This window comes from Syngnathus typhle, linkage group LG2, assembly GCF_033458585.1.
Source record: "Syngnathus typhle isolate RoL2023-S1 ecotype Sweden linkage group LG2, RoL_Styp_1.0, whole genome shotgun sequence".
NCBI lineage: Eukaryota > Metazoa > Chordata > Actinopteri > Syngnathiformes > Syngnathidae > Syngnathus > Syngnathus typhle.
This window is the reverse complement of record NC_083739.1, coordinates 7,453,461-7,480,641: the sequence shown is the minus strand read 5'-3', so window position 1 is coordinate 7,480,641 and position 27,181 is coordinate 7,453,461. Positions and strand designations below refer to the sequence as shown.

Sequence of the window (27,181 nt, the reverse complement as noted above, 5' to 3'; positions counted from 1 at the left end):
ATGAATCAGTTGTGTTACATAGTACTGGAAAATCATCCAGACGCACGAGTGAAGGGGTATTTGTGGTACGATAAAAACAAATATGAAAACAAAGGGAAATATGAATTCGCAAGTTTGCTCTGTCTGTTGCTCGAAGGAACATAGCCACCTCCCATGCGATAATGATTTCCTTTGTTTAGGTATAAGGCGATTCAAAAAAACAATTTCTCATTTACAATGCAACGTCAAACCTCAGAGTAGGGACGTCAGCGCGCTGCAACATGCAGACAGCATGAAACTGAATAGATCACGTCGTTATGAATGACAGTGATGTGTGGAAAAAGGGATAAGAACCAATTTCATTTTGTAATGCGGTACATTCTAATTCATACATCCTTCATTTTTGGAAGTAAAAGAAAATCTATCTGTAATTTATTTAGATCAGACATTCTGAATACTGTTTCAATGATTAAGTACTCATTAGATGTTAGTGTTACTAACGCCGTTATAGATTTCCACTAACGAACAAGCTACTTGATTACTACGTTAATCGTTTTAACGCTACTAAGAGTGAAATGTGGCTGCTTGGGACGCGTCGTCGCGAAAGACAAACGCTTCTACCTTATGTAACTGTATTGACACATGCTCAAAATATCTGAATTATTTGACATCATTGAATTATTTACAAAGGTGATGCAGTCATTACTTTCCCTAGTAACTAATTAATTTAAGAAGGGGTAATACAATGACTAATTCAGTTACTTTTTTGGAAAGGTGACTAGTAACTAATTACATTTTGGATAATTTGTCCAACACTGCTCATACTGGCAGAAAAGAAGAAAAGGAGAGAATTTGAAGCAGCACTGATTCTCTTTAATTGAATCCCTGTGAGTCACAATGGGGGAAGTTGCGAGATTGCCTCTGCAATTCACAGCCGACAATACTTCCTTCATTGATTTAGATATTCACTGTGGTCAGCAGAAAAATAGAGCCAAGCCCCGTCCAGTCGGGAATAATGACATTTTTCAAAATATATTGTTTTGTGACCTGAAACACCAACTTGGGAATCACCCAAATGCCGCAGGTACGTGTAAATCGCCTTGGGCAGTTTGTGTGTTGGACGTTGACTGTTACAGAATCACGTGCGGAGAAAAGTGGGGGAAAATATTCCCTATGAAATGCATTCAACCCACTCAGTTTGCTGGGCTGCCGTCCAAAGCTCACTTTTCCATTTAGCTTTTCAGATGTGGCTTGAGCGCACCTCCTATCATATGCTGTGTTATTAAGACAATCCAGAAGAAGCACTATGTTAGTGGAAAACAACTAATCCTCATTTACCTTGGCTTCCATTGCGGCGATGTTGCCAGCATTTTCTTTGCTGCCTTCATCAGAAACCTCCGACTGGGTGGCATCATCTTTTGAAAACGCCTCAGCGTTGGCAGTTTCGGACACCTTCGTTGTTTCAAAGTCTACTTTATCAGACATTCTCATGGCAAAGTCTTACTGGCAATGTTGGCAAAGTGTGAGAACCTGAAAGAAATGTTTGAAGACAAAAATGCAAACTGTGAGGCACAGCCGCTTTCTTCTTTTGGGGGGGGAAAAGCAAAGCATTTGCAGTTGGTTTAGCTGTTCTCAACACAGTATTCATGAAAATCAATATGTATTTTAAATAAAAATCAAATTCAAATCAAAATTATGGAGTCAAACACAATTTCCAAATAGCAAACACTATTATTTTTTTAAAGTAATGCTTCATGCAGGTAATTTTTTTTTTTTTTTGTAATCTAGATCTATATTTTAGTTACTTACATGATGTCTGAATACATTTTGCGCTTAACAAATAGGGCTGCACAAAATATCGATAAAATGCGATATGCATATCGCAAAGACATGCAATGCAAGTTTCTACTTCGATTAGGTCATAAAAATGACATTTCTGGAGGTGCAGTGGAGCTTTCAAGGTGGGGCTTTGAGGAAGGTCAACCATGATGAGTGATCACTACCATTTTCTTATCTGATGGCGGTGCATCTATGCATGTAACTGACTGTTTATGCTAAAAGCACTAAAAAAGTGACAGTCAATTCGTCCACGTCAAAGTCATTGACTTGTAGCTCGCTCCCACAGTGTTTTTCCAGAGAGCAAATGCTGTGCTGGGCCGAGAGGCACGCAAAAACACAGCTGGCATCTGCAGAGTTTGTTGCGGAATTTCAATGACCTGTCAGTTGTTTGACAAAAGCATCGCTGGCTGCTGCTTTACATTATTTTTACATTCTGAGGGAAAACAGCTTAATACTCTAGAGTGTTGCACATTCCTTTGAATATTTAGTATCTTTTACTGACATTTTGATGGGTGAAATCTCTCGAGTTGCCCTGTTCAAAGATTTGCATTACTGGACAGATATTTTCGAGAGCCAGTAAATCAGTATTCTGTCCCTCTCAGCATCATTCATTCCACCAGACACATTTTGCCTTGGGACAGGAATGTCAGAATTTTGGGGGGTTTCTGACTTTAATATATTTTCATGTTGATGCGTCGTTTTCTAGAATGACTTCGGTATGCCGGTTTTGTTTTACGGATCATCCTTAGTTTTCCATTAAGGAAACACTCTTGAATTTGATTGGCGGAAAATCTGTGGAAACTCTTGTAGCAAAAGAAAAAAATGCTATTAATTCACATCAAGCAAATGACATACCTGCGTAGCCAGCGGTGAAGGTCGCGGCAAAGGATGAGCTGTCGGGGGAAGTCAACAAGGCCTACCGATCCTGCCGGAGACTTCTTGTCCATGCCTGCTTCAGTCGCTCTGCATGGCAACCGGGGGCCCAGACACCCTCATGACCCCTGCTGACCTGGCACAAAGACAGGCACTTGAGTTAGCGCTGTGGTGTCTTACAGGTCAGGGGTTATGATTGGCACCAGTGACAGTAGATTCAGCAGGTTTTAGTGAGCAGCATGGTGGCGAGTGTGTATTTTGGGTCCCATTCGTGCCTGTGCGCCATAAATAATGAATGAATGTGGAGATGGGAATGCAGCTAAGGCAACAGCAACATTAGCTATTCAGAAAGAAGCAAGGAAAGAGCATTTCTGTGCTGAGAAAGCCTTTGCCATTTGGTGGCACACGCTTATCAAAACGCCTGCCGTGTGTTACACGCTGAGAAAGGATGATGTCTAAAAGAATGACTGACAATACCACAGAAAAGAAAAAAAGCTACTCGTGCTGTAAAATGCTTTCATATCAAATTTGTATTTTTTTTTTCTTTTCACGTAACACATTTCCAACTGACTAATGTCCCAGAATGCTCATGTTAAATGGCTGTTCAGTTCTCAAATGAGGCAGATAAACGCAAGACATATCTCATTGCCTCCCAAAATATCTTTTAGTTTCTCTAATCTCTAGCGCACTGAATGGGTGTGGCATGGTGCCGAGGCTGGCGTCCAACAGTGCCAAGGGCTGGCTGCTGCTTATAATACGGTCTTTTGTTTCACCCTCCCCCTTCCAGAGCCCCAAAAGGTCAAGTGGCATCCCTGCTAACTCTATAATCTTCCTTCACATGATGCCATCGGCGTCAGCAGCGTGAGGCGATAATGGGTGGCAACTGAGAATCAAACGGTTTACGCTTTACCAGTCAAGTGGTAAAATTGCTATTATTTTTCTTTCAATTTTGAATTTCAGTACCATTTAGTTTCTCATTCAGGTCTTGGGTTGTCCCAAAAAGTGTGCGCCACTACAGCGAACAATCAAAAATGATGCAAACGCTCGGACGAAAACAGCAAAGAAGACGGACGGCTACGACAAAATGCAAATGTTTCGGTGGGAGGAAACACGGCAAAAAGCGGCCCCGCAAAATGTGTTCATGAGGAGACGTTTTTATATGACTGGAAAAGAAAAAAAATTCAAGATACTTATTGTGTATAGATAGAATGAAAGTAAAGACACTGCAGGGGGACATTGAGGACAGCCTTTAAAATCTTTTAAAGTAATTTTCTGTTCCTGCCACTTCTAATTTCTAATGTGATTATGTGCAGTCACTGCAGTGTGTTAGTAAATTGAAACACACACACACACACACGTATTATGCACATTAATCTCTCATAGTTTTGGTTGACATTTCAATATATTCCAAAGCGCTATTATCCTGGCATGAATTTAGACATTATAAAGTGATGGAAAATACCATGTCATCTATAGTGGCAGCAACATGCTACAAGGCCCTTTGATACACTCATTTACACAAAACACAGCTTTTGTTATTCAAGAGAACGTGTTCTGAGAAAGCACGGCTGTTGCAGAAAATTAGACATGACACGCGTACGATAAACGCTGCTATAACATCAATGCAGCTCAGCCAGGCTGTGGGCGCTCCAGGAGGGCGGACATATTACAGCCGCAGCGGAAGATACCGTTACCGCTTCAAACTGAGACATTCATACATGAACAAACGGTGGCCGTTTTGATTGGTATCCCACAGCTTACATGCCGCATTGAAATTGCATTTCATTTTTTGAAATTCATCCATCCGTGCATCCTCGGGGCAACGTGCCGTCACTGACAGGGAGTGGTTCGCTGATATTAAAAAATCACAATAGAGCACAACAATACTAAAGTGGGTCCCTCCGGCGTCGCTCAGAGTCACCTCGCCAATTCACGACACATAAAACGGCCATCATAGCAACCTCACACAAAGCAGAAGACAAATTATAAGAGTTCATAGCTCATTTCAGGTTCATAGCAATCAAATCGAAATAATCAAAGACATGTACAGATCATATCTTTTTTTGGACTGAACTCATTATGCAGCCATGCCAATTTTTTTTCTCCCTATAAAGAAATTGTTAAAAGAGGTTACCAGAACAATTTCATAAAGGTGGCTGAGTTAATCACACTCCTCTTAGCGGACAACACTCACAGACAATTATAGAGATGGCAGGCTAATGAAAAATTTCTGAGGAACATAAGAGGCGACAAGTGATGACACGGGCGGGGGCTTGGTGGTGCAGGTGTAGATGGATGTCGTGACATCGAGACAGTTCTTTCCCTTCCGCTTCACATGAGCACACACCTAAATCTTCGACAAATTCAGACTTTTCCCTTCAACACCTCCACTAGGTTCCGCGTGGGTCGGAGCAATTGCCTGGGCTAAAAGCAGCTCGAGTGGAGCAGAAGAACCCTCGAAAAATATTACATTTGTTAATGATGAATTTATTTTCACAAAGGTGGAGGAACTCAAGCAGAGAGCTGTGACTGTCCACAAAAGAAACAAAAGCACAAACACAAAGAGGTGAAAACTTGACATCAGCTTTCCATTTTTCTTTTAAAACCGGCAAAAAGATCCCACAAAGGAGACATTTTCTTTCTAAGAAAGAAATCAAACACAACCAATTAGCCACATATTGTGGCGCTACAATTAAACCATTTGCACACGGCATGCCAAAAAGCCACTTTCTATTTGGCACAGCACACACAACCCGACTAATGAAATAAAACACCCAATAAACAGCTAATTAGATACTAATGCGGCTATACACTCACGGCACGGCAACAAAATAGAGTTTTGTGTTTCGCTCAGCCGAGTAACTAATCTACCGTTTCCTAGCCATTTCTCCTAATTGCAAAGCCAGGAAAGCATTGACAGTGGAGCTGGAAAGCCATTAGTGTAAAGCCAATGAGATGATGGCACTTTCATCCCCTGCTTCCCTTAATTTCAGGGCAAGGAAGCCCGTGTCATCTGAAGGAACTGCCAGCAAACGGACGGTTAAATTAACTGCAAAAGCATGAACGAGCCCCTAATTGCGTGCCGTGCGCTGCCTCCGGGTCGCATATGGTGATGCGAGCTCAGGACGCTGCGGTAGAGGCGCAGGCAGCCAGCATTAATAAATTACATTTGCAGCAGAGCATGTAGATAATCCATTACCGGTCCCAGAGGTGAACTTCTTGGGAATATCAATCTGGGCAATTAAAGGAGACACAATAAAAGTGAGAAAACCCACATGCAAGTCTTGCAGCGCTGCCTGGTGAGAACCCAAGTTCAAAAGTCTACCTTAGCCATTAAAAGTCCATTTGCTCAAAGGACGAGTCAAACCTCTTACTGGCTCATCTCAGGTAATAACGCCGCCGTGAAAACCCGAGCCCGGGCAACTCTCGAGGAGATTGGCGGCACTAACTGAGCAACACGGTCTTGATGTAACGTCGCAAATCTCACACGAACAAGCCCAAGGGAAAGACTGCACACTTGCTCGGCGATCTACAGCACAGCCATCATGAAACCCGAAAAATATAGACATCTTTTTCTGAGTTTGATTTCCATCTGAATTAATTGAGCGAGCTTAAAGTCATTAAGGACAAACTCTTCAATCAAATCAACACATCGAATGAATTGCATTAAATGACAGAGGAAAAACAGTCAAGGGGAAAAAAAGAAGCACGTTGGCAAAAATGATCAATATTGAGAGCCGGGAAGCTTGCAGGACCTACCTGCCCTCCGTCCCCAAAGCAACTCAGCTCTTTAGCTTCCATTGTGTACAGGAGGCAATAATTTTTGCTGGCTGAAGAGACTGGAGTCGCCTCCCAGCTCGCACCTCCAGCAGCTGCCGGCCGGCTGCCTCCTGCACACTCACGCAAAAGAGTGAGCGTGTGAGATGGGGAGAAGGGGCTCTAAAAGAAGAGGGTGAAGGCGAGTGGGTGTCACAAAGAGGGAGGGGAGGATGCTGCGCAAGCACAAGTCTACCTGCCACAACCCATCAAGCCAGCCAGCCTTGGAGACAGCGCCAAATCAACAGCTGGCTCCCGCGTGATGTCAGAGCCCAAACAGCCAGTCGCAGCAGCCGAGGCCGGCCGACCGGCGCTACGGAGGGCTGTATGAACCAAAGTCGGCGGCGCCTAAATGGGTCTCTTCATTAGCTACTCTGCTCTTCGGATAGAGGCGGGGGGAGGCGGAGAAGGAGGAAAGGGCATGCAGGGACATGGAACAGAACGAGATGGAAGGAGGGAGGACGGAAGGAAGGCGGCATAGACAGAGAGTGAGAGCGCAAAAGGGGAAGAGGGAGGAGGAGGGGGAAGCGGGGAAGCAAACCTACATCGAAGGGGAGAAGGAAGTTGGCAAGCACAGACGAGAAGAGGAGAGCGGACGGTAACGAAACGACTGCGGCCTGCTAGGTGCTCAAACGCCAGGTGGAGAGTCGATGGGGAGGCGCTGGCCGCTGAGAGGCCGAGCTGTTCACTGGGCGAGTGTCCCAATAAAGCTGGCACCCCGCTTCTCACACAAGTCCACGAGGCTACAGCTAATCCTACTTGACTCAGAGAACCTGAAATACCGCCCAGAGCACAGACTGAAAGAAGCCCTGTACGAAAGCAATCTACTTGAAGCAAATTACAAGCTTAATGGATCTGCTGGAAACAATTTTCTGCCTGTACATAATGAGAGCAGAGCACTGACCACCTCCATTTCATCTAAATGTGCCTTTAATCACTTTGGAGTATTGGATTGGGAAAATAATTAGAGATCATGACATGCCTAGAAGTGTTAATTTCATTAAAACATCTAATATTGTGAGAAGATGGGGAGGTCAAGGTGTAAGCCATCCTCACTCACTAAGATGTGCACTGCGCAACAACCAGTGTCTAGACTGCCATTTTGTGATAGTTTCTCAACGTTTCTCAGACGTTCAATAGAAAACACAGTGGGCGGTGAAGTTCCCACTGTCACTTAGCAACTAGCATCAGGCTGTGACAACCATTCCTTCCTTCGAGACTTTGGCAACAAATGTATTATTGTGCTTCTTTTGTCCTATGAAAAGGTCACTGATTAAACAGAAACAATTTATGGATTGACAGTTGAATTATTTAAGAGCCTGCTGGACCAAATAACATAGGAAAGGAAGATTTCCCTTTGGAAGGTGATTAATTATTTAGCCACCGTGCCACATCTTTTTTTGAGAGAAAGACACAATATCCTCAACCTTAATATTGGACATCAGCTTCAAATCAACCCTTGATCTGTGCAGGTAACAGTGAATTAGGGCATAACCACTCAATGATTGATAATACATATTTTACCATTTCCTACCCGGGATGATGGACGAAACACAATAAAATGTCGTAGGAAGGAATACTTAATGCCCATGTTTTTTTTGTTTTTGTTTTTTTAACTGTGGAGTAAAAAAATAAAGTATCTGCCAATCTTTCTGCACTAAGCTATAGTGCTTGCTTCATGAAAATGACGCCATTGTATTGGTATGCTCAGTCATCCATGCAGTAAATTTAATCTCTGTACATTGTGATCATGAGGCACAATTGCCTATGTTGATACATCAAAATGACCGGACCACTGATTAGACAAGCCCGATGAATTATTCGCAATTTCACGTGACAAGCAAATCAAAAGCAATGTTTTGCCACATTAGACATGTCTTGCTGACGACAATAAATGGTAAACTTCTCTAATTGCATTAATATTCCCCACGTTGAACTCTAAACGTGCAATATGGGGGAAAACAGATTTGAAGAAGTGCAATTTCAGCAGGAATATTTACGATGCTATTTTGCTTGGGTGTTTTTGCTCAAGCAAACACGACGCACATGCAACTTTACAACCACTTACTAAACATCAAAACAAAGGGGAAATGAAAATGGCTAGCAATTAACATGTGGTGGCAATGCATGCAAATCTTCTTGCAACACAAACAGGCCGAAAAGTTACTTCGATCAGCGTGGTGACTCTTGCAGGAACAGGTACATACCAGCAGCTAACGTGATTACTAAGCTTGCATATTTAAAGTTTCCTTTCGGGCCATGCTCTTTACGGTAAAATAAAAAGACGCAATATCAGAATTGACGGCGATTCGGGGCTAAGCTGTCAGTGTTTAGAGCTAACACCGGCCGGGCCAGCTGGGAGCTGTCACACACTCGCGAGACTGCTGTTTGCAGCTGCTAGCTACAAAGTGCGACACAACTCGCTTCCACAAGGCAACATCACTTCTGTGAAGGAATCAAGTGTTCCCTTACCGATTGGCTTCACAAATAGTGCAAATTGTGTAGGAACAGCCTCGGGTTGTTGTGAGTGACGACGTGAGGTAACGGACACAAGCAAGCTGATCGAAAGCGGTGGCTCCTCGGCTACTTACGCTCGACGGGAGGGCGTTGGAAAATATGTCACGGTTCGCCGTCGTCCGGTGTTAGTGTGTGTATTCATACAGTCATTTTCGCTCTAAACTTCCTCGATAACATACGTTTAAATGATTGCTGGTGTTATTGTTTGATCCATGAGTGTATTTTGTGCGTGTGGCTGCCGTGAATTACTTGTAATAGAAAGTTGATTGACTTGTTAACGTGATGCTGAGGGTCGCAAGGGACGTAAACCGAGTGCACCTCCACATTTTGCCGGGATCTTCGCTTCCCATGATACAGTTCAATCTGCTCTTTCCAAAACAAGTTAGTTTATTTACGTTCTACTTTCATATATGGTAGGTGGAAACGCATACGCTTACGCAAATTAAGGTGACGACAGCGATCTTACCTAGTTATACTGACCAAACTATGACGTAGCCATGCGATCAGTAGCACATCGTGCAATGATTAAAAGCAGTGGTGCATTTTGCCTGTCATACTTTTGTCGGGGCGGAGATTAACTGTATATTATTTCATGCATACTGCACAATCGTGCAGGCCTGAAGTTGTCATTTGATTGAGTTTGAGTGTGAATGTCTGAGTATACACGCAAACACGCGCGCGCACGCACATCATGATTCCATATTTATATTTTGCCCAATTTAAATCCAATGATAAGGGTTGAACAAATGGGACAGATTTGAGGTCTCCTGGTAAATGATGACTTTGGAGGTATGAGGATTCTGTCTGATGCAAGTAATATGTCCTATAAGCCCAATACATTGATAAGAAAGGAATTGTTATGCACCCGTTACTAAAAAAGTAAACAAAATTTGCCCTCTTGTGCCTTCTTTCTGTGTGCAGCATTGTCTTTATTGTCATTTTGAGTGATTTCAAGTGTTTACAGGTCAATGTTTTTGTTTCCATCTTAAATTCAGATCCAAGCCACTGGTGAGGACATAATGCCCGTGGATGATAGTGGCCCGCCGCAGCCCTCTCACTGTGACACAAGATGGTCACAGCAGATGTCAGGCCTCCCTCACAAGCTCCTGCAGCGCTTGATGCCTTTCCAACGGGAAGGAGTGCATTTTGCCCTATCTAAGAATGGAAGGTAAGCAACACCCTTAGTGAGATCATCCCAGTTCTGTTATTTTTTACAGAACTACAGTCAGGGCAATTTTTTTATCTCATTTGACTACTATCACATGCACAGTTATGCACACAAGACTGATGTGATGTGCAGATATGGAAAAATCGGTTTGTGAGCATCTGCAGCTAGCACAAGCTGTAAACTAGGAGTGCAAAAAAGTGGTGCCATCAAAAAACACAAAAGAGGCTATGACAATGTTTTTAGGCTCACAGTGCCATTGTATTGTATTTACAGTGTAGTGAAACAAAACGTGTCTAAGTGTGTGCTCGATGCGTTATCATTATTCACTTGGATTTATTTATTAATGTGAATGTCTCACGGGTGTTTTATTTTTAATGTAAGTGTATCAACAATGGGGTCTTCTGCAAACAAGCATTTATGACACTCTTTGAGCCAAGAGCATAGATGTAAACAACATTGCATATTATAATGGTTTATAATGTACTATATTTTATTAGTTTTACTATCAGATACTTTGAACAGTATATTTCCTCCGAATAATACTTTACTTTATCTTAAATAAAATTTAAAAAAGGACTTAAGACCCACCTTTTAACTCTGGCATATATATTTGCCATTGTTAGTCTCTTGTTTTAAAGTCTTGCTTGCACTGTAGCATTCTGAGATTTGGTGCCCGAATACAAAGTACATTATAAATTTAATTTATTATTATATATGAGTTTTTTTCCGATCTTAAATTGGTACAAATAATTATTATATATTGACTGATATGAAACATTGATATTGTGATACACTTTTCAGTCATATCCTCCTGCTCTGTTTGAAAGGTAATTTAGTCAAGGTGGATTTTTTTTAACTGTCTCCCAAAGGAAGTTTCTTAGCTTCTCTCAACTATCGGAATTCGGCAGCATAAGTAGACCAGGATCTGACTGTAGTCTAACTTATCCAGTTGATGCATGCTCGAGTTCTCAGGGAGGTCAGCACTGGGGCAGCCAATCTGAGTAGCTTCGCTGTGATGCAGCGGCCCTATTGATTCAGGAACACGAAAAGGCGCTGCTTACGTGCACGGGCAGCTCAGAAGTCAATTGACTTTTGTTGCATTACATGAACAGCCCTGTCAAATGGCATCAGTGTAACAGGGAGAGCTGTTTGGTTTCTGTGTCGTCTGAAAGACAAGCAGAAGTGATTTTGGCATGTCTGTGGCACAACGTTGGTCATCCAGTACCCGAAAGGTTCGCTGTTAGATTCCTGCTCTGCCCGAGTCATGTTTTTGTGTGGTTTGGCAAGACATTTCACCCATCTTTCCTCCAATGTCCCTCCTACAGGTGTACGACTGGATGTTTGGTGTTCGGAGGTGCACACTCAGGGCAGCTATGGCTACAGAATGTAGTTTGCCTCCACCAGAGTGAGAATATGTGAATACATGAATAATAGTATCCACCGTGAAGCGTCTGAGTGTCCAAAACAATCTACTAGGGCTGCTCAATTAATCGAATTTTAATCATGATTAAGATTTTGGCTTCAGACGATCTCAAAATTGATATGATGGAGGAAAAACGATTATTTGGTGTTTCCGTTCTAAGACATGCATGCACAACTCAACCGCTATGCCCCAGCCCCCGGATGTGTGGAGAGTTCAGCTTGAGGCCATATTTAACAGGCAGTGTTCTACCTGAACGCGTTCAATGAACGAAAGTTCATGAACTCGTTCATATTTTAGATGAACGTGAACTGAAGGTAGCGCATTTTTGCTCCGTGAATGTTTTTGTGAACGCGCTCATTTTGGGGCCAACGAATGGTTTTGAATGGCAGTTTACTTTCGTTCAAGGATGCCGCAGGTTTTTAACCTTTCACCTTAGACTTCATAATAGAACCCTGCTAAACGCAATGCGGGGGTAAAAGGATTTGGCAACCCCGGCCACCAACAGTCGCACAGCGCCCGCCTTATTAAAATGCGACGAAAACACGACGACAGATGCTCCATTCGATGAAAACACGTCATGCGACAAGCATCCCCACTCGCCCTTCCTTGTCAGACGGCAATGATATGATCTAAGATCTCATCCTGTGAGACCATTCATGAATTTTAAGAAAAGGTTTAGTGCTCTCAATGGCGTTGAACCACAATTTACTCTTCTCTTGTTTTAGTAATTTATTTGGGCTTTGCACCATTACCTTTGTAATTTTATGTCCCAAATTTTTCCGTCTAGCCCAAAGCAAACCCATGACCCCAATGGGTACATAGAAAACGGATAAATCAAATAAACCTAACATGTATAATTTTGGGAATGTGGGAGGAAATCTATGCAGAAAAAAAACCCACTCATTGAATGAGTTGGACGATGATATAAGCTTGTCAAATCTGCCTATCCATGCTACATTTTCATTGGTTTGATGAGATACTGTAGCTACTGACTTTCATTGTGAGATATTGTAGAATTTTGAGAATGCAATAATTTGAAGAATCCAGCAAACAATAAACACGTTTTGGTGTAACCTCCTTGTTGGAGGACAGTTTTCAGATCTTGAGTTGTTCTATCACAAGCTCCAGAAATGAAATTCATTGGTCAGATATTCGACCTCATCTTAGAAGTATTCTTTTTTTTTTTTACCTACAAATTTGAATGCATTTGCTGATCTGATTTATCAGAATTCCTGGGAAATTTAGGGTTTCACTGTACCTGGAATGTAAGTAAAATAGATGTGGAGAATGTTATGGTGTAAAAATAAAAAAGGATGAAATAGCAGCCCTTTATTACCTCCGATAAGACGCTGAACATCATTGATGTCAGATGTCAGAGTGTGGGAGGATTCGTATGCAGATTTTCATTTTAAATCTCACACGTCTTTTCACATTCCAAGCATCAGGAATACCAAACGAAAACACCAAATCTTGCTGCAATTCATATGCTGATGCAGCATATGGAGGAGGACGAGAGGAATTTGATGGGTTTAGATGACAGATATTGTGGGGAAGTTATGGCACTGTACAACAATAAATGCCATCGAATGTGGTTCGATGTGTTGTTTGCAAAACGGGCCTGCAAGCAGTTATGCTGGAACACATTTTGCCCAGAATGCACTTGGTCAGCACTTGAGTGTGGCTACTTCAATATGGGTGGGAAAACATGTCAATTTGAAGTAAAACTGCATCCATGAAGAACTCGTTGTCACTTCCATTAAGATTCTGACAGTGATGTTGCATGTGCTAGCCTTTCCCGGTGTGAGCTGTCCAAAATATCTTGAACTGACAGCCTGAGCTTTTATTGAATGAGGCCTGCTGCACTCATGCAAGAGGGGATCAATAAACGGACTTTATTGTTCCTTCATAACTCTGTGCTTGTTACATTGTAGCCGATACCACTAATAAGGTCTGATATAAAAAATTATATTATTCCTATGGCAGATCATATTCAAGAGGGACTTTTCATATAAGCAATCTAAACATACATACGTATAGACATCACATTCTATTCGGATTATAAGAGGATGGATGGATGGAATTGGAAAGACAAAAGCACTCAGCCAGTGGAAATTAAGTAAAAAAATAAACACACACATTTGAGTAAAAACACCTTAATAATGCATTTTAAGCGCAACTATAAATTGGATGTTAGCATATGAGAGGATTGACATGGATAGTAGGAGCACTGGAAAAATATTACTTTCAATGTATGAACCTGAATTTTAATTAATTCATTTAACATTTAAATTCAGCTGGGTTTTTTTCACCATTTTACTGAGAAATACTAATGTTTTAAATTGTCATTTTACTGTGCGAGTTTTGGCACAGCATAAACCCATTAATAAGTACAAATGTAAATCAGCAAATTTCAGATGCTGTGCATGGTTGTTGTTATTGACAAGAGAATTTGTAGATGAATTAAATTGTTTGCCTGACTAAGAGCCAATCCCAATCCCAAAGGTGCGTCTGTTCAATTCCCACTCAAAGACTGTCAATGTGAGAATGTACTGTTGTCTACTTCATATGTATGCTCTGCCACTGCTACTGACTGGGGACCAGTCCAGCATTTGTCTCCTTTGGCACACGAGGTTAATGTGGAGAAAAAAGGCACTGAACATCCTATTGGCTATTGTTCCTTGTTAGAGTTATGCAGGCTCTGCCAATTAACCCTTTTGCGTTGGTGCCCCTGTAATTAGAACAATACTGGCCCCATATATTATTATTTTTTTAAATATAGTTTAAGTGATTATTTATTTATCAGCTTTATACCGTACCTTTGCACTTATGGCTGACTTCAAATAATAAAGACTCTTAAAATATTTGCAGTGTACTGACATTCCAACCATCCACGAGCACAATGTAATTTTTCTTTTACTTAATAGCAGCAGCCCCCAAACAATATTATAGACATTGCAACGGCATTGAAACAATTTCAAAATATCACTCACCACTTCAACGTTGAAGCCGTATTCCGAGTGAAGTGTTTACGAAGGTATTGACACAGTTCCGTATAGTTTCTTGATGTGCGTTTCAAGCATGACTGAAAAATAATGTCTTACTTTTTGACCAGAACTCAAAATTCCCCTGACTATTGTATCTTCATAATTACAATTCTTCAGTCGATATTCTCTACAGATGAAAAGAAACAAAACCTTTTAGACATACTCTAATGTCAAATTCAACACATGGTTACTCTTCTTCAATACATTCTGCTCTTCTTACCTCCACTGTGAAATACAATATATCCTTAAATGAGCTTAGACATGCTTTATGAAATGGGGATTTTGTTTTGTTGTCCATTCTGTATTGAAACGCTTGAGGTAAATGTCTTGCTGTCCGTCTTTGCCGGATACAGTATTTTCTTTTAACTTTGTTTTGATTTCCACTTATAGCTCAGTACGCAGTAATTTTACACTTTGAACCGTGTGGGAGCCCCACGAGGTCAATCTTTAGCATCCTACAAGTCAGCTATTTGCACAGTGTCCAGCCGCCGATCAGCTTTTCACTTAACGAAATGCGCCGCACATTCAGAACCTTAACACTGCTGAAAGATTGGGGTTAGCCACAAGGCCATGTGACACATCACTGTAGCGAGGTCAAAGCCATCAAATGGTTGCAAACGCCCTGGAAGGCAAGGCGGGCCATTTCCTGACACTTTGGGGCTTGTGGGTTCCTGAGATAACATTATAAAGATGCAGCGACGGGGATCGTGCTGTCGTCAGGCAACAGCGGTGCAGCATCCTCGTGGTCTCAAACCGTCAAGACGACACTCGGGTTATTTAAAGGAGGATGATTAATGCGTTGAGAAATGGCAAACACCTGCCCCAGCCACGCACCTTCCCCACTGAGTGTGTGTGTGTGATATGTGCATGAGCACACAAAATATGTTCATTTAAATCTTTTCACACTTTTGTGCACACCTCCTGTTCCTGATCGCATGCGTGTGCGAATGTGTGTTTGCACGTGTGGACAATGCGCTGACTGAGCCGGTGTGCTGGCAATTAGAAAAACCACCAGTGGCAAGGTGCACATTAATCATGTTCCGCAGCTGAAAGAGAGAAATGGGGCGGAGATAGCGAGAAGGGGGGAGAAGTGAAGGGGAGGGAAGAAGAATAATGAGAGAGCATGTCTGAGGAACTCAGCTGTTCTGTTGCTCTGTTTTGGCTGACAGAAAATTGGAAGGCATTCATGAATACGGCGGGTCATTACAATAGAACCAAACCGCTTGGGCATAGTCGATCTGCTCGCACTACAGAATGTGCTGAAATGTTCATTGTTTCATTGAGGTGCTTTTTTTCTATATGTTATTTAAAGTTGGCTTCTAGCACAACAAAGCCATGTCAAGGATGGGGCATGTTTTGCTTTACTCTGCAACGGTCACATTTAACGTGGCGCCGACCAAAGTGTCACCTACCTAAGAAATCTAGAGGTGGCCGCCACTTTGCATTTTAGACAATTTTCACTTCAAAAGCAGATTAGTGAGGGGAGAAATCACAGATGGGGGATGAGAGAGCCCTGCACACGATCTCTATTATATCAGTGATGTTTGATGAGGGTCTGAAAACGTTGTACTTGAAACTCGCCCTGTGAAAGTTTCCCATTCGGGACCAAATCCATGCATTCGTTATTTCTTAAATTGTTTCAGTTAATGCTGGTCAAAAGGCCAGATGTTCCCTTTTTTATATATCTATAAAGCGTACATATTGGTAATATTGGGAATTTCAGCTTCTACTAAACATGGTTTCTGTTTTGTTTTGTTTCACAGATGTATGATTGCCGATGAGGTAAGCACACTCAAACCTGGCTAAGGAAATCTATTTTCCCGACCTTCCAAATGAATTTGTCATCTTAGTGCTGCATTGCTACTTGCCTAATCATTTTTGACAGAGGACCCATTCTTGGACCTTATTAGACTTGGGCCTCATATCAGCTCAGCCGTCATGTTCAATTTGCCGAATTGCTGGTGCACAGTTGACTTGTTTTTCTCCCCTTTCACCGGGTGCTGATTTGGCTGGCCCAGATGGGTCTTGGCAAAACGGTGCAGGCCATTGCAGTGGCATACGCTTTCAGGGAGGAGTGGCCCCTCCTTGTGGTGGTGCCCTCATCCCTCAAGTACCCCTGGATTGAGGAGCTGGAGCGCTGGATCCCCGAGCTCCAGCCTGGTGACATCAACCTGGTGGAGAACAAGAGCGATACCATGTAGGTCACCGTAAGCCCCCCAACCCCCCGACAAAATAGCATGTGGTTTATAGTTGGAATCACTGTGTAATTTTGGGCCATCTGGCAGCATCAGGCAAAGCCATACACCGATCAATGAAAATACCGCGGCACATTGTGAGGCGCACAAAGGATGTAATTGACGTAATGTGGATAATATTCTCTTATCTGTCTTTGAATTTGACAAGTTAATGACTGACCTAGCAGGAATGGAGCGATACACAGTTCTGTACTGTGTTTAGTGTAACAAAGTGTGAAATTATTCTGACCCTTTTTAATTTAGCATATAGAGTAAATTATCACTCAAATATTTTTCTAGTATGAAATTATTCTGACCCTCTTTAATTTGACATATAGAGTAAATTACCACTCAAATATTTTTCTTCCCGAAAACCCAGTGTTCCCCAGTGGCCAAGCCAAAGCAGAATCAAATGTTTTAGTAAAATAAAAACTGAAAATGTTTGTTAAGGTACTTAGCACTAGCGGTTCCGTTTGTCGTGATCACCATTGAGATACAGCACTTATAGCATTCTTTACAGCACTCTTTAATTTGAGTCAACTCCAATTATATTGAAATTTACAGATATTATTTAAAATTGCCTTTGTTTGGCTTTACAGCTGACAAAGAATATCAGCAAGAATCCAGCAATTAATTCAAATAAAATGCCATGGGAGTTAAAATATTGTGTCAAAGCACAAGGATAAAACTTTTCAGGAAAAAAATGCCGATGTACTTTAAATGGAAGAGGTTTATAGAGCTGTACTCTCTGGCCAAACTGAGCAATCGGACAAGAGTGATCAGGGTGACCAAGAATTTGATTATTTCTTTGGCTGAGCTCTATCAATGCAGTTTTGAGAGAGGTGAAACATCCAGAAGCCAAGGTGTTGTGAAGGTGATGAATGTCCGGGTTTCCTCAACATACTAATGGCTTTTGGAATTGTGGAGCCCCAAGACCCCCCCCCCCCCCCCCCAAAAAAAAACTGGTGTAGGTGTTTAGGGTTCATATCTCTCGCAAAAAGCTCTTTTCTGATTGCTCACACTGCTCACTGTAGGAAGAGGTCATCACAAACTTCCGCCAGAAAGACCCTTCAGCTATGAAACCATTAACTGTAGCTGAATGTTTTTCTAGCCTTGCAGTTCCGTTGACCTTATGGCTTGTTTATGCCGTGATATGCTTTTTCACTTGTGAGGCCTTGTAGGCAGTGGACAGGCTTTTAGGTGTTTGCCCCTTAGTGTTGTCTTTTTTTATAGGGGTAGATCAAGGAGACACTTTTGACAGTTTGTTTTACTTGCTTATTCTCATTGAAAATTTATTTCATAAGCCACAATGTGTATTTACCTCACCTACATGATCCTCATCAAGTCCACACTAGCTTAAGAGTTCTGATGACATACCTCAAGCACACAAACGCTGGGTAAATGTTTCCGCTTTGTGATGAATGATGATTTGTTGACTTTTCCTCTTTTGTTTTTGTATTAAAACATGTCAGTCAGACATTGGCATTGCCTACGTCATGCTTATTTTTCCGTGTCCTTGCAGGGGGATTAACGACAGTAAGGTGACGGTGTTGGGCTACGGCCTCCTCACTACAGATGCTCGCTCTCTGATGGAGGCGTTAACCAGGCGGAGCTTCTCAGTGGTTGTGGTGGATGAATCACACTACCTCAAATCCAGGAATGCTGCTCGAACCAAGCTTCTGGTGCCTATCATTCAGAGCGCTAAGCGAGCCATCCTCCTTACTGGGACACCTGCGCTGGGCCGCCCGGAAGAGGTGACGCAGATAGTTTCTAATTGATTTCTAATGATGTCCACTGGGGCCCATTTTGGTGAAATTCTACAAACAACTTTGAGATGAATTTCGCAAGTTTCTCATGCAAAACTCCTTGTTCGGATGAAGGTAACTCCAACATGTTGGATATTCCCAACTTGCCCAAGTGCCCCAAAATACCAATTAATTCATTCCCGCATCTCGCGATCTTGTATATTCCAATAACCTTTGTAACAAAAACATCATTTGCAAAGCTCAATATAGAGAGATGAATGCAGTGCAATAAATGAGACAAGTAATAACAAAGCACACAGGGACAGAAACTATTGAATTTAGAGGCAATAAGAAGGGCTCGTCACAGGGCAATGTTGTTTGCTGAGCCACACAGTCATAGTCCTTTTTCATAATGACTTATGATATTTTCATGTGTTATATTGAGATACAAGCCTAGATTGTAGACATATTCTATTGCGTCAGCTTCCAAATATTTCCAGTAAGTCTCATTATGGCACAATGGATTTTGCTAAAAACTAGTCAGCTCATTGTAGGCTAATCATGACACATTTTCATCTCTTTTGGCTTTTACACATTTGCATGGTTTCAATTATCATTTGAATTATTTTGTCAATGTAATTCAACCTGGCCATTACATTTCAAAGCATTTTTTGAAATGAAGACTTTCTGGTTATTGTTTGTTTTGAAATTACCATTAGCAGCAAACATTTCCCAAATGAGAACAACTTGATTTCAAAATTATTCATCTCCTGAAATGCTTCACTTGTCTTGCAGTTCACAATGTAAAGAAATTGCTCCATGATACATATATATTTTCTTTCTGAATAATATTTACTCGTTTTCTGCAAATGATCTGAGAAATTGTCAGCAAATTAAATTTAAAAAGCAGAAGCACCAATTGTTCTCCTCATTAGATCAGAGATGAAGCGGGCCTGTCATTGAGCTCTCACGTTTTGACTGCTGTGGTGAGGTTAGATTTGAGTTAAATCTCTCTCTCTCTCTCTCTCTCTCTCTCTCTCTCTCTCTCTCTCTCTCTCTCTCGCTCTCTCGCTCTCTCGCTCTCTCTCTCGCTCTCTCTCTCGCTCTCTCTCTCTCTCTCGCTCTCTCTCTCTCGCTCTCTCTCTCTCTCCCCTGCTCGAATCTGAAACGGCATAAAACATTTTATCATCCGTAGTATAAATCTGATAAGCTCGGTCCGTTTCCTCTCTGCCAGTCTTCATTGCGCTGCCATCATTACTCACTGTGGCTGACATGAGGTTAGTGCACAGCTCAGGGCATGCTGCACTGTTTGTGATGTGCCCCCATTCCACCCACCTATTATATCAACAGTGTGAAGAAGGATTGGGAGGTGGAAGGATGTCTGTAAAGCCTATGATGAACAAGTGCTGAATTCTGAATAGAGCTCTCGCAGTGCTGCTGATTACCTACCATTAGCTCAGATGCAAATACAAAGAAATTGACGTGGAGTGTGTGTGTGTGTGTGTGTGTGTGTGTGTGTGTGTGTATTCACACACTTAAGTATTCATCTTCAACCTAATAAGCATGAGTGGTGGGAATTTATTTTAAATAATCTTAAAATATTTGAGACAACAATATTAAATAAGAAATATTTCATTTTAATCATGATATTACAAATGTAAGCATCTGAGTGTAGAAATGGAGTGCGATTGAATGCTTACTTTTTAACGTTACTTTTTTCAGTGATGAATCCAAATAAAGTCCAACTTAAGAATGAAATGTGTTCACTCCATTCCTAAAAAGAATTTTAAAAAATGCACTGATGCCGCAGTGCTGAATGTGCCACATTGCGACTGATTGAACATTGTTACGGCATCAAGCTGTCAGCAGATTTGCAAATTGTTGATGTTTGTTTCTTGTGTGTTTTACAGCTTTTCATGCAAATTGATGCACTCTACCCCAAAATGTTTGGAACTTGGACTGATTACGCCAAGAAATACTGCAATGCCCATTATAGGTGAGAGTGAGTCAGACACAAATTAACATAAAAACATTTACGGCGGAGCCCTACATAGTGGGATTTTGGCACCCCCTGATACACATATTCTCAATTGTTTTCTTTTTTTCAATATTGTTCAAATTTGCACAACATAGGAAAAATGTGATATGCAATATGGTTGTCAATTTTATTGTGATAAATTTGGTATTTCCATTTTTTATTATTTTTATTATTTTTATTATCTAATGAACAAATGGAATGTTTTTTCATGTGGCAAAATAGGCACGCTCACTGTCTTCTTAGCTAATAAATTGGAATTACCTAAAATAATGTTCAACTCTTGGATAACGATCCCAAGAGTTTATTGTTAAACTGAACAAGTATTTAGTATAAAAAACAGTATTTCACTGTAAAGAATAAAAATCTATAGTAGGCCTATACTATAAGAGTATAAGACAAGTGATCTCTTCTGAGCCCTTCCAGCTATGCCTCCACCTCGCACGCAAACGCCTCTTCCTCTGACCCCCTCTACCTCTTACGCTCACTCTACCTCTCATCTGCTCATCTGCCTTAGACCTCCTCCATCCATGTGTGCAAAGGTCTGAAGACTGATTGCAAATTGAAATATTTTGTGAAGAAGCGTCAGACAGCTGCTTTTAGTGATTACATACTGATCAGCGAGTTTCTAAGAGTTCAGAGCATATGGTTTCTGTTCTGTAAGCACAGCTAAAACAATGGAGTTTGGACTTCTTGAATGTTAATTGTTTTGAAAAAGGGTGGAAAACGGTGTCCATCCAATGAGAATGTGTTAACACATTTGCATGAGGTGTCTTCTGCTCTGCTAAAATGGTGATGATGAAGACTGAGAGGTTCCTAGTTTCTTCAATCAGGTTAAAGCAATCAATAAAAGTCCCTGAATACGTATTTTATATATTTCCCCCTTCGTGTTTGTATTCTTAAGCCCCCCTACGTACTATATATTTATTTTTTGTTTGTTTCATGACAAGGGACATCTTTTGTTTTATTCAACGATTTATTTTAATTTAGGTCAAAATGAAAATAACTTTTAGATTAGAACTTTTGAATTAAAATGACTCTTTGAATTTTACGTAACATCGTATGTAGTCTGACCAACCTCTCGGTTTGTACTGAGTGAAAAATGTATCTTTGCCTATTTAAGATTTGACTTACCCTGAACTTGAAAGTCAATTGTAGGTGAGGTCCTCTCGTCCAACATTAGTCACTTAGGTCCTCATGTCAATGATCTCATATTCATAAAGTGAAGAGGAATGAAATAACTACTTAGCAGCATGTATTTCTTCATACTGGTAAAAGTATGTAAATCTGCCAATAAACTTTTTTTTTTTTTAATAAATAATAATAAATAAAATATTTTTCCTTTCCTCAGCAATAAAAAGTCCAAAAACACTCGAGTAAAGCTGCAGATTTTGGCACCCCATTGTTCATTTTGTCCAGCCAACATGGATGGCAGATAACCAGCCTTTGTCTACAAGGCCACTTTTATTCTAAAACCCCGTTTGGCTGATGAGTTGTGAAAGTTTGCCATGGCCTCGAGACAAATTTCTTTGCTGCTCTATAATTGCCCTGACGCAAAAACTCAGATGCCCAACTGTGTGAGTCGAGCTTTTTTCGCTGTTCACAATGCAAGACTGTTCCAGTGCCTGGCAGCTCCCAGGTGGGAATTTTTAAAAGTGTTTAACTACTCCTCCAGGGCACTTCTGTAAATAAGTATATTTAAGGAAGTTTGCTTCAGCTTGTAATGGGGTTTTAACTCTTAATTCCTCTCCTGCAGGTTCTTTGGAACCCGCAGGCAGTGGGATTGTAGAGGGGCATCCAACCTAGAGGAGCTGCACCAGCGGCTGAGCCAGATCATGATCCGTCGCCTTAAAGCTGAGGTGCTTAGTCAGCTTCCCCCCAAAATCCGCCAGCGCATCCCGTTCGACCTTCCAAAGGAGGCTGCAAAGGTAAATTTACATTCGATATTCTAGCGCTCCTTTGCCTCAAGGGATCTTCATCTGTGCATTTTTTCCGCTGTCCAGCGCCCTCCACTAATAATTCAATATTAGGGATTAAGAATAGTTTGGAAGAATCACAATCATTTTAATATGAAATGAACTTTCATTGTGTATGGGAGGGGGGGGGGGGGGGGTGTCTGATTTTTCAATGTTTATTGATTTTAGAAATCCACAAACAATTTCAATAATATGCAAATATCAGATCTTTTTTTCCCATATAATCGAAGGTCTAGTCGATTGTCAACTGGTTAGCACGTCCACCTCATAGTTCAGAGATTACCGGTTTGATTCTGGCTCCAGCATTTATTTCTGTGTGGAGTTTTCATGTTCTCCTTTGTGTCCTTTGTGATGATAATTTGTTTCCACCTCTGCTGAAGTAATTGGTATTAGAAATTGTGTTCACTCTGACACCGTAGTCTTGTTATTATTATTATTTTTTTTATAACTATAATAATAGTCTGCTTGCTTCAAAATGCACGTGCTTTGACCTTACTTCGTTGCATTCTATTCGTTCTTCACTAGATGGCAGTGAAAAGTCAAACATTTCTACACTGTCCCTTTAAATGTGTTTGATGGGGTTGAAGTCAGGGATCTTTTAATATATTCTAATATGACAAAATATTTTCATGATGAACTAAGGGATAAATCACAAACCCTGACTGAATACAATGTAATAATTTGACCAGAGATAGACTTCCTACTGGAGGTAACCAGCGCCAGCGTATTTTATTTTTTCACATCAGCAGCTGCAGGAGTTTACAGAGACACAAAATGAGTGCTTTCGATGCTAATTATGCCCTCAACCCCATTTCTCGGAGTGACACAACAATAAGCAAGACCCCCATGAAAGTGACTACGCTGCAATTTTATCCCTGAATTTCCCTGAATGCTTTATTTTCCAGCTAAATATGGTCAATGTTTCTCCATAGAGGTGCCAATTAGATACAGACTGAAAACCTATTGTGTTTTGTAGCTTTCCTTGAGCAGCTCCCTTATCTGAAGTTGGCTGATGCAGATAATTCGTCTCAGGTGGATGCAGTGGCTGCAGCCCCCCCTTAGTTATTAGATGAGAGTGTTTTTCAATACTTAAATGATTATGGAGTATCTTGCAGCTAATGATGGGAAAGGGGGACATACTGTGTGCATAATAAGCCCAGCATAATAAAAAAAAAGAAATATCCACCCACCATCCCCAAAACCCCTTAAAATGTGTACTCCAGGACCACTCACTAGCTAGGCCCTGGCCCTTCTATCTCATTTTACTCCCTAATGATGGCTTTTATCTTCCACTGCCAGACACATTTTATGCCCCGCCTGCCCTTTACATTTTTAGTCCTGCCCTTTTTGTCTATGGTGGTCAAGTGACTATCATCATGGGCGTAGTGTTTAGCCACTCATTTTTTTCAACAGCAGGTTGTTAAGCTTGAATGCGGCATTCATAATGAGAATCAAAACTCATTTCCAGTCTGTCAAACCCTTGTTTATGCAGGTGCTACTGAGTGGAACATCTGAGCAACAAAACATAAATGGAACAGAGCTTTGTTCTCCTGCAACATGATCTCATTTATTCATTCAGACGTCCTTGACTTTGACGAAATTCTACTGAAATGCTAATCTTTTCGCTAAATGGAAACGCTTTCATGTTCCAAACCAAAACTTGTTTATTATCTTGAACGCAAAGTGGCACCAATGAAACTCTTACAGGATGTGCACATTAATACGTTTCTGGTGCGTCCCCCCCCCACGCACACACATTTCTTCTTCCCCCTCGAGGAGCTCGCCATATGGTTCTGATGCGACACTTTAGGACGGCATTCAAAGTTTTGCATGATCTTTGCGATTCAAGTGAGACTTGCAAACAAGAGGGCCAGCATATACGCTGCATAGAAATGTAATCAAATTGCCGTGATTCACTACAGCATGCACATTTTTTGTCAGGCTTTTACATCATGTGGCGCATTATAACCCAAAATAGTGTAACAATGTAGGACACCCTGCTGTTAAGCAAGCACGTATTGCCCTGTTTTTTATGATAAACAGAGCCTGTTTATGAATAGCAGGTCACATATGCTGCTGGCAGCAGCTCCCACTGCAACGCTCTTCACGCTTGCTTTAAATACTCCTCGCCAATCACCTTGAGAGCACACGAGGCATCTTTGATTTATTGTAGCGGCCTGGCTGCTTCTCCATCTTCGACCCCGGCTTGTCACAAGGCGGCTATAATTGGGAGATGCTCCTGACCCACCTAACACAGAAGCCCAGTCGGAGGGGGTGGCATCCTTGGGAATTCTCTCCCTCTTTTCCCCCTCCGTTTTTCTCTTGCCTTCCAGGAAAACTAGGACATCCAGCAGCACCATTAATTGTTTTGCCCTTTATCTCGCCAAAAGTGTTGAGATCGAAAGAGAAAGATGTTGAAGAACTCGCCCTCTCCTTGCTTTGCAGGAGGCCACAGCCAGCTTTGCCGAGTGGGAGAGATTGATGAAGGGATGTGGGTCAGAGGTTGTCGCCACCAGCAACTCCTTCCCTGAGGTCATGAGCCTGATCACGCAGATGTACAAGCAAACAGCAATTGCCAAGGTAACGGGGGACCAGGTTGTTGTTTTTTTATGTCTATGAACTCGACTCTTTTTTTTCCCCCCTGAACACTTTGTTCCTCTGTTTTTCATATATTGTATTGTATTTGCAATCAAATCAGGCTAAACTGTAGAAAAGTATAACTTGTGGCTTCAAATGCAGGAACCTAATGTGAAATTTGCACCATTAGTGCCGTCTGATACCAGTCCCCAACACTTTTTGAACTAGACCAAGCTAAATGTGCCTTCTAACATTGTTAACCTATACGACACATCTGAAAGCCAAGAGTTTGCAAAGAATAGCACTTTAAATGAGTGGAATAATATCGTCTTAAAGAAAAAGGGTGACTTGATGTTCTGTCTCGGTGAGATCTCATGGCAGAGCATTGCCATGGAAACAGAACTTAATGATTGCGGGTGAAAAGCACTTAGACAAAGCCAGGGATCTAACTATGGTATTATTTAGTCACATCCAACCTGCCATGATTACACCCTGCACCAACACCATTACACCTCTGTAATTGTGTTGCTATGGAAACAATGGCTTTCAGTTTGAAGTGAGAAGGAAAGAAAGCAATGGAAGAGGGCGGCAGCATACGTGCAGCGTTCCATTCCTGTACTCTGGGTTTGGAGTGCAGTTTGATCCTCTTGCTATGGCAGCCTGTCTGCTTCCCATATTGCCAAGTAAACATTGCACCAAGCATCTGCCATATGCGAGAGTGGTGTTTCTCTTAATTAGCTCGTTGACCCGAGCCGCGAGCAGCGCTGCCCCAAGTTTTGCAAACTCCGGAGATAACCGTCGAATGCAATCACAATGTCGCTACTTGACAAGCCCTGAGTTTGTATCTTGTTTTGGACTCCATGTTGTTTGCTGATTGAATTCTGCTCAATTTAGCTCGGTGCTGGCACTCTATTACATGACAAAAGCAATCTCCTCTGTTTCAAGGCAGATGTTTGTTCGGCAGTGGACAGGATGACTTAAAACTGAAAATTTCCACAAGGGTAGAGGCCAGAATTTTTGGGGGGGAATTCCTTTATTTAGCTGTGAATTGATGCCTGTGCAGAAGGTGGGTGTCTATGAAAGTGTTCTGTTTGATTCCGATCCACATCCGGATTGTTAACTTTGGCAGCGGCCTGTGCTTGACCGGGTGCCATCCTGGTGTCCTCTCTTGCTTTTAGAGGGTGACACACTTTCTATACTTTGGGGATTTTCTTTGATCGGTGAGAGTGAAAAATTGCATTTATGTCACTTTGACGAGCAACAAGACTGCCTGCCGCCCGCCTGCCTGCCCGCCCGCCTGCCCGCCCGCCTGTCGGCCCAGCGATGATGGTGCCAAAAAGTCTTTGGGGGTATTTTTATTGCTTTACCCGCCAAGCATCTGCTCCCAATTACCCAGAGAGGACAGCTCTGATCCCGGACTTAAAAGCTAGCTAACGGCCCGCTTCAGACAGTTGAGAAGTTTGTGCACTAATTAAACTCAGCGGAAAGGAGCCAGCAGAAGCAAGCCGTCAGTAATGAGAACACCCCGATCAGAAAAGGGTCAGCAGACCTGGTGAAGTGAGTTATGATTTGGAGCACCGACTAATTATATCAGTAAGTCAAAGCATAGGTGTTCCTGCCAGAGCAGGTGTCATGGCTGCTGAGGTTGTCAGGTGGAGGTGAGATTTCACACCACCAAAAATATTCTCTGAATTGTCCAGCATTGGCTTTGTTTGACGCAAATATAGACCTTAATATTCCTTGGCACTATCCTCAGTTGCCTCCTTCCCTGCTTGGGTGAAATGAGCTGAGCCCAGATGCCGGACGATACACATGCACTGCACTTCCATATTCCACCCACAGCCTCAGTCATCAGCGGGGGTGATGGCTGGGCAGCAGCACACGGTGAAATGACACGAGATACCTGCAGGCTACAGTTAACTGAGCATTACATGTTTTCTTAGCACTATCAGCTT

At 41.8% G+C, this 27,181-nt stretch overlaps 2 protein-coding genes across 15 annotated transcripts in view; one reads left to right on the top strand and one right to left on the bottom strand.

Moving 5' to 3' along the window:
- The window catches only part of LOC133146562 (R3H domain-containing protein 1-like), a 32,131-nt gene extending 23,255 nt beyond the window's left edge, over positions 1-8,876 (bottom strand). For 3 of the 9 annotated variants that reach the window (XM_061270427.1, XM_061270452.1, XM_061270442.1), the window contains exons 1-3: positions 8,715-8,873; positions 2,674-2,827; positions 1,318-1,509 (exon numbers count right to left, since the gene is read on the bottom strand). In XM_061270427.1, coding sequence (XP_061126411.1) covers positions 1,318-1,470 — 153 coding nt within the window. In that variant the 5' untranslated portion in view covers positions 1,471-1,509; positions 2,674-2,827; positions 8,715-8,873. Of the gene's footprint in view, positions 1-1,317; positions 1,510-2,673; positions 2,828-8,714 lie in introns of all 9 variants that reach the window. The other 6 variants (XR_009711390.1, XR_009711391.1, XM_061270420.1 and 3 more) reach the window with 4 other exon arrangements.
- A 13-nt stretch (positions 8,877-8,889) lies between these two features.
- zranb3 (zinc finger, RAN-binding domain containing 3) overlaps positions 8,890-27,181 on the top strand; it is a 51,658-nt gene continuing 33,366 nt past the window's right edge. Inside the window, exons 1-8 of one of the 6 annotated variants that reach the window (XM_061270394.1) lie at positions 8,890-9,047; positions 10,020-10,192; positions 16,423-16,441; positions 16,678-16,856; positions 18,416-18,647; positions 20,549-20,634; positions 22,430-22,601; positions 25,095-25,229. In XM_061270394.1, coding sequence (XP_061126378.1) covers positions 10,044-10,192; positions 16,423-16,441; positions 16,678-16,856; positions 18,416-18,647; positions 20,549-20,634; positions 22,430-22,601; positions 25,095-25,229 — 972 coding nt within the window. In that variant the 5' untranslated portion in view covers positions 8,890-9,047; positions 10,020-10,043. Of the gene's footprint in view, positions 9,155-9,291; positions 9,472-10,019; positions 10,193-16,422; positions 16,442-16,677; positions 16,857-18,415; positions 18,648-20,548; positions 20,635-22,429; positions 22,602-25,094; positions 25,230-27,181 lie in introns of those variants that run through there. The other 5 variants (XM_061270404.1, XM_061270385.1, XM_061270367.1 and 2 more) reach the window with 5 other exon arrangements.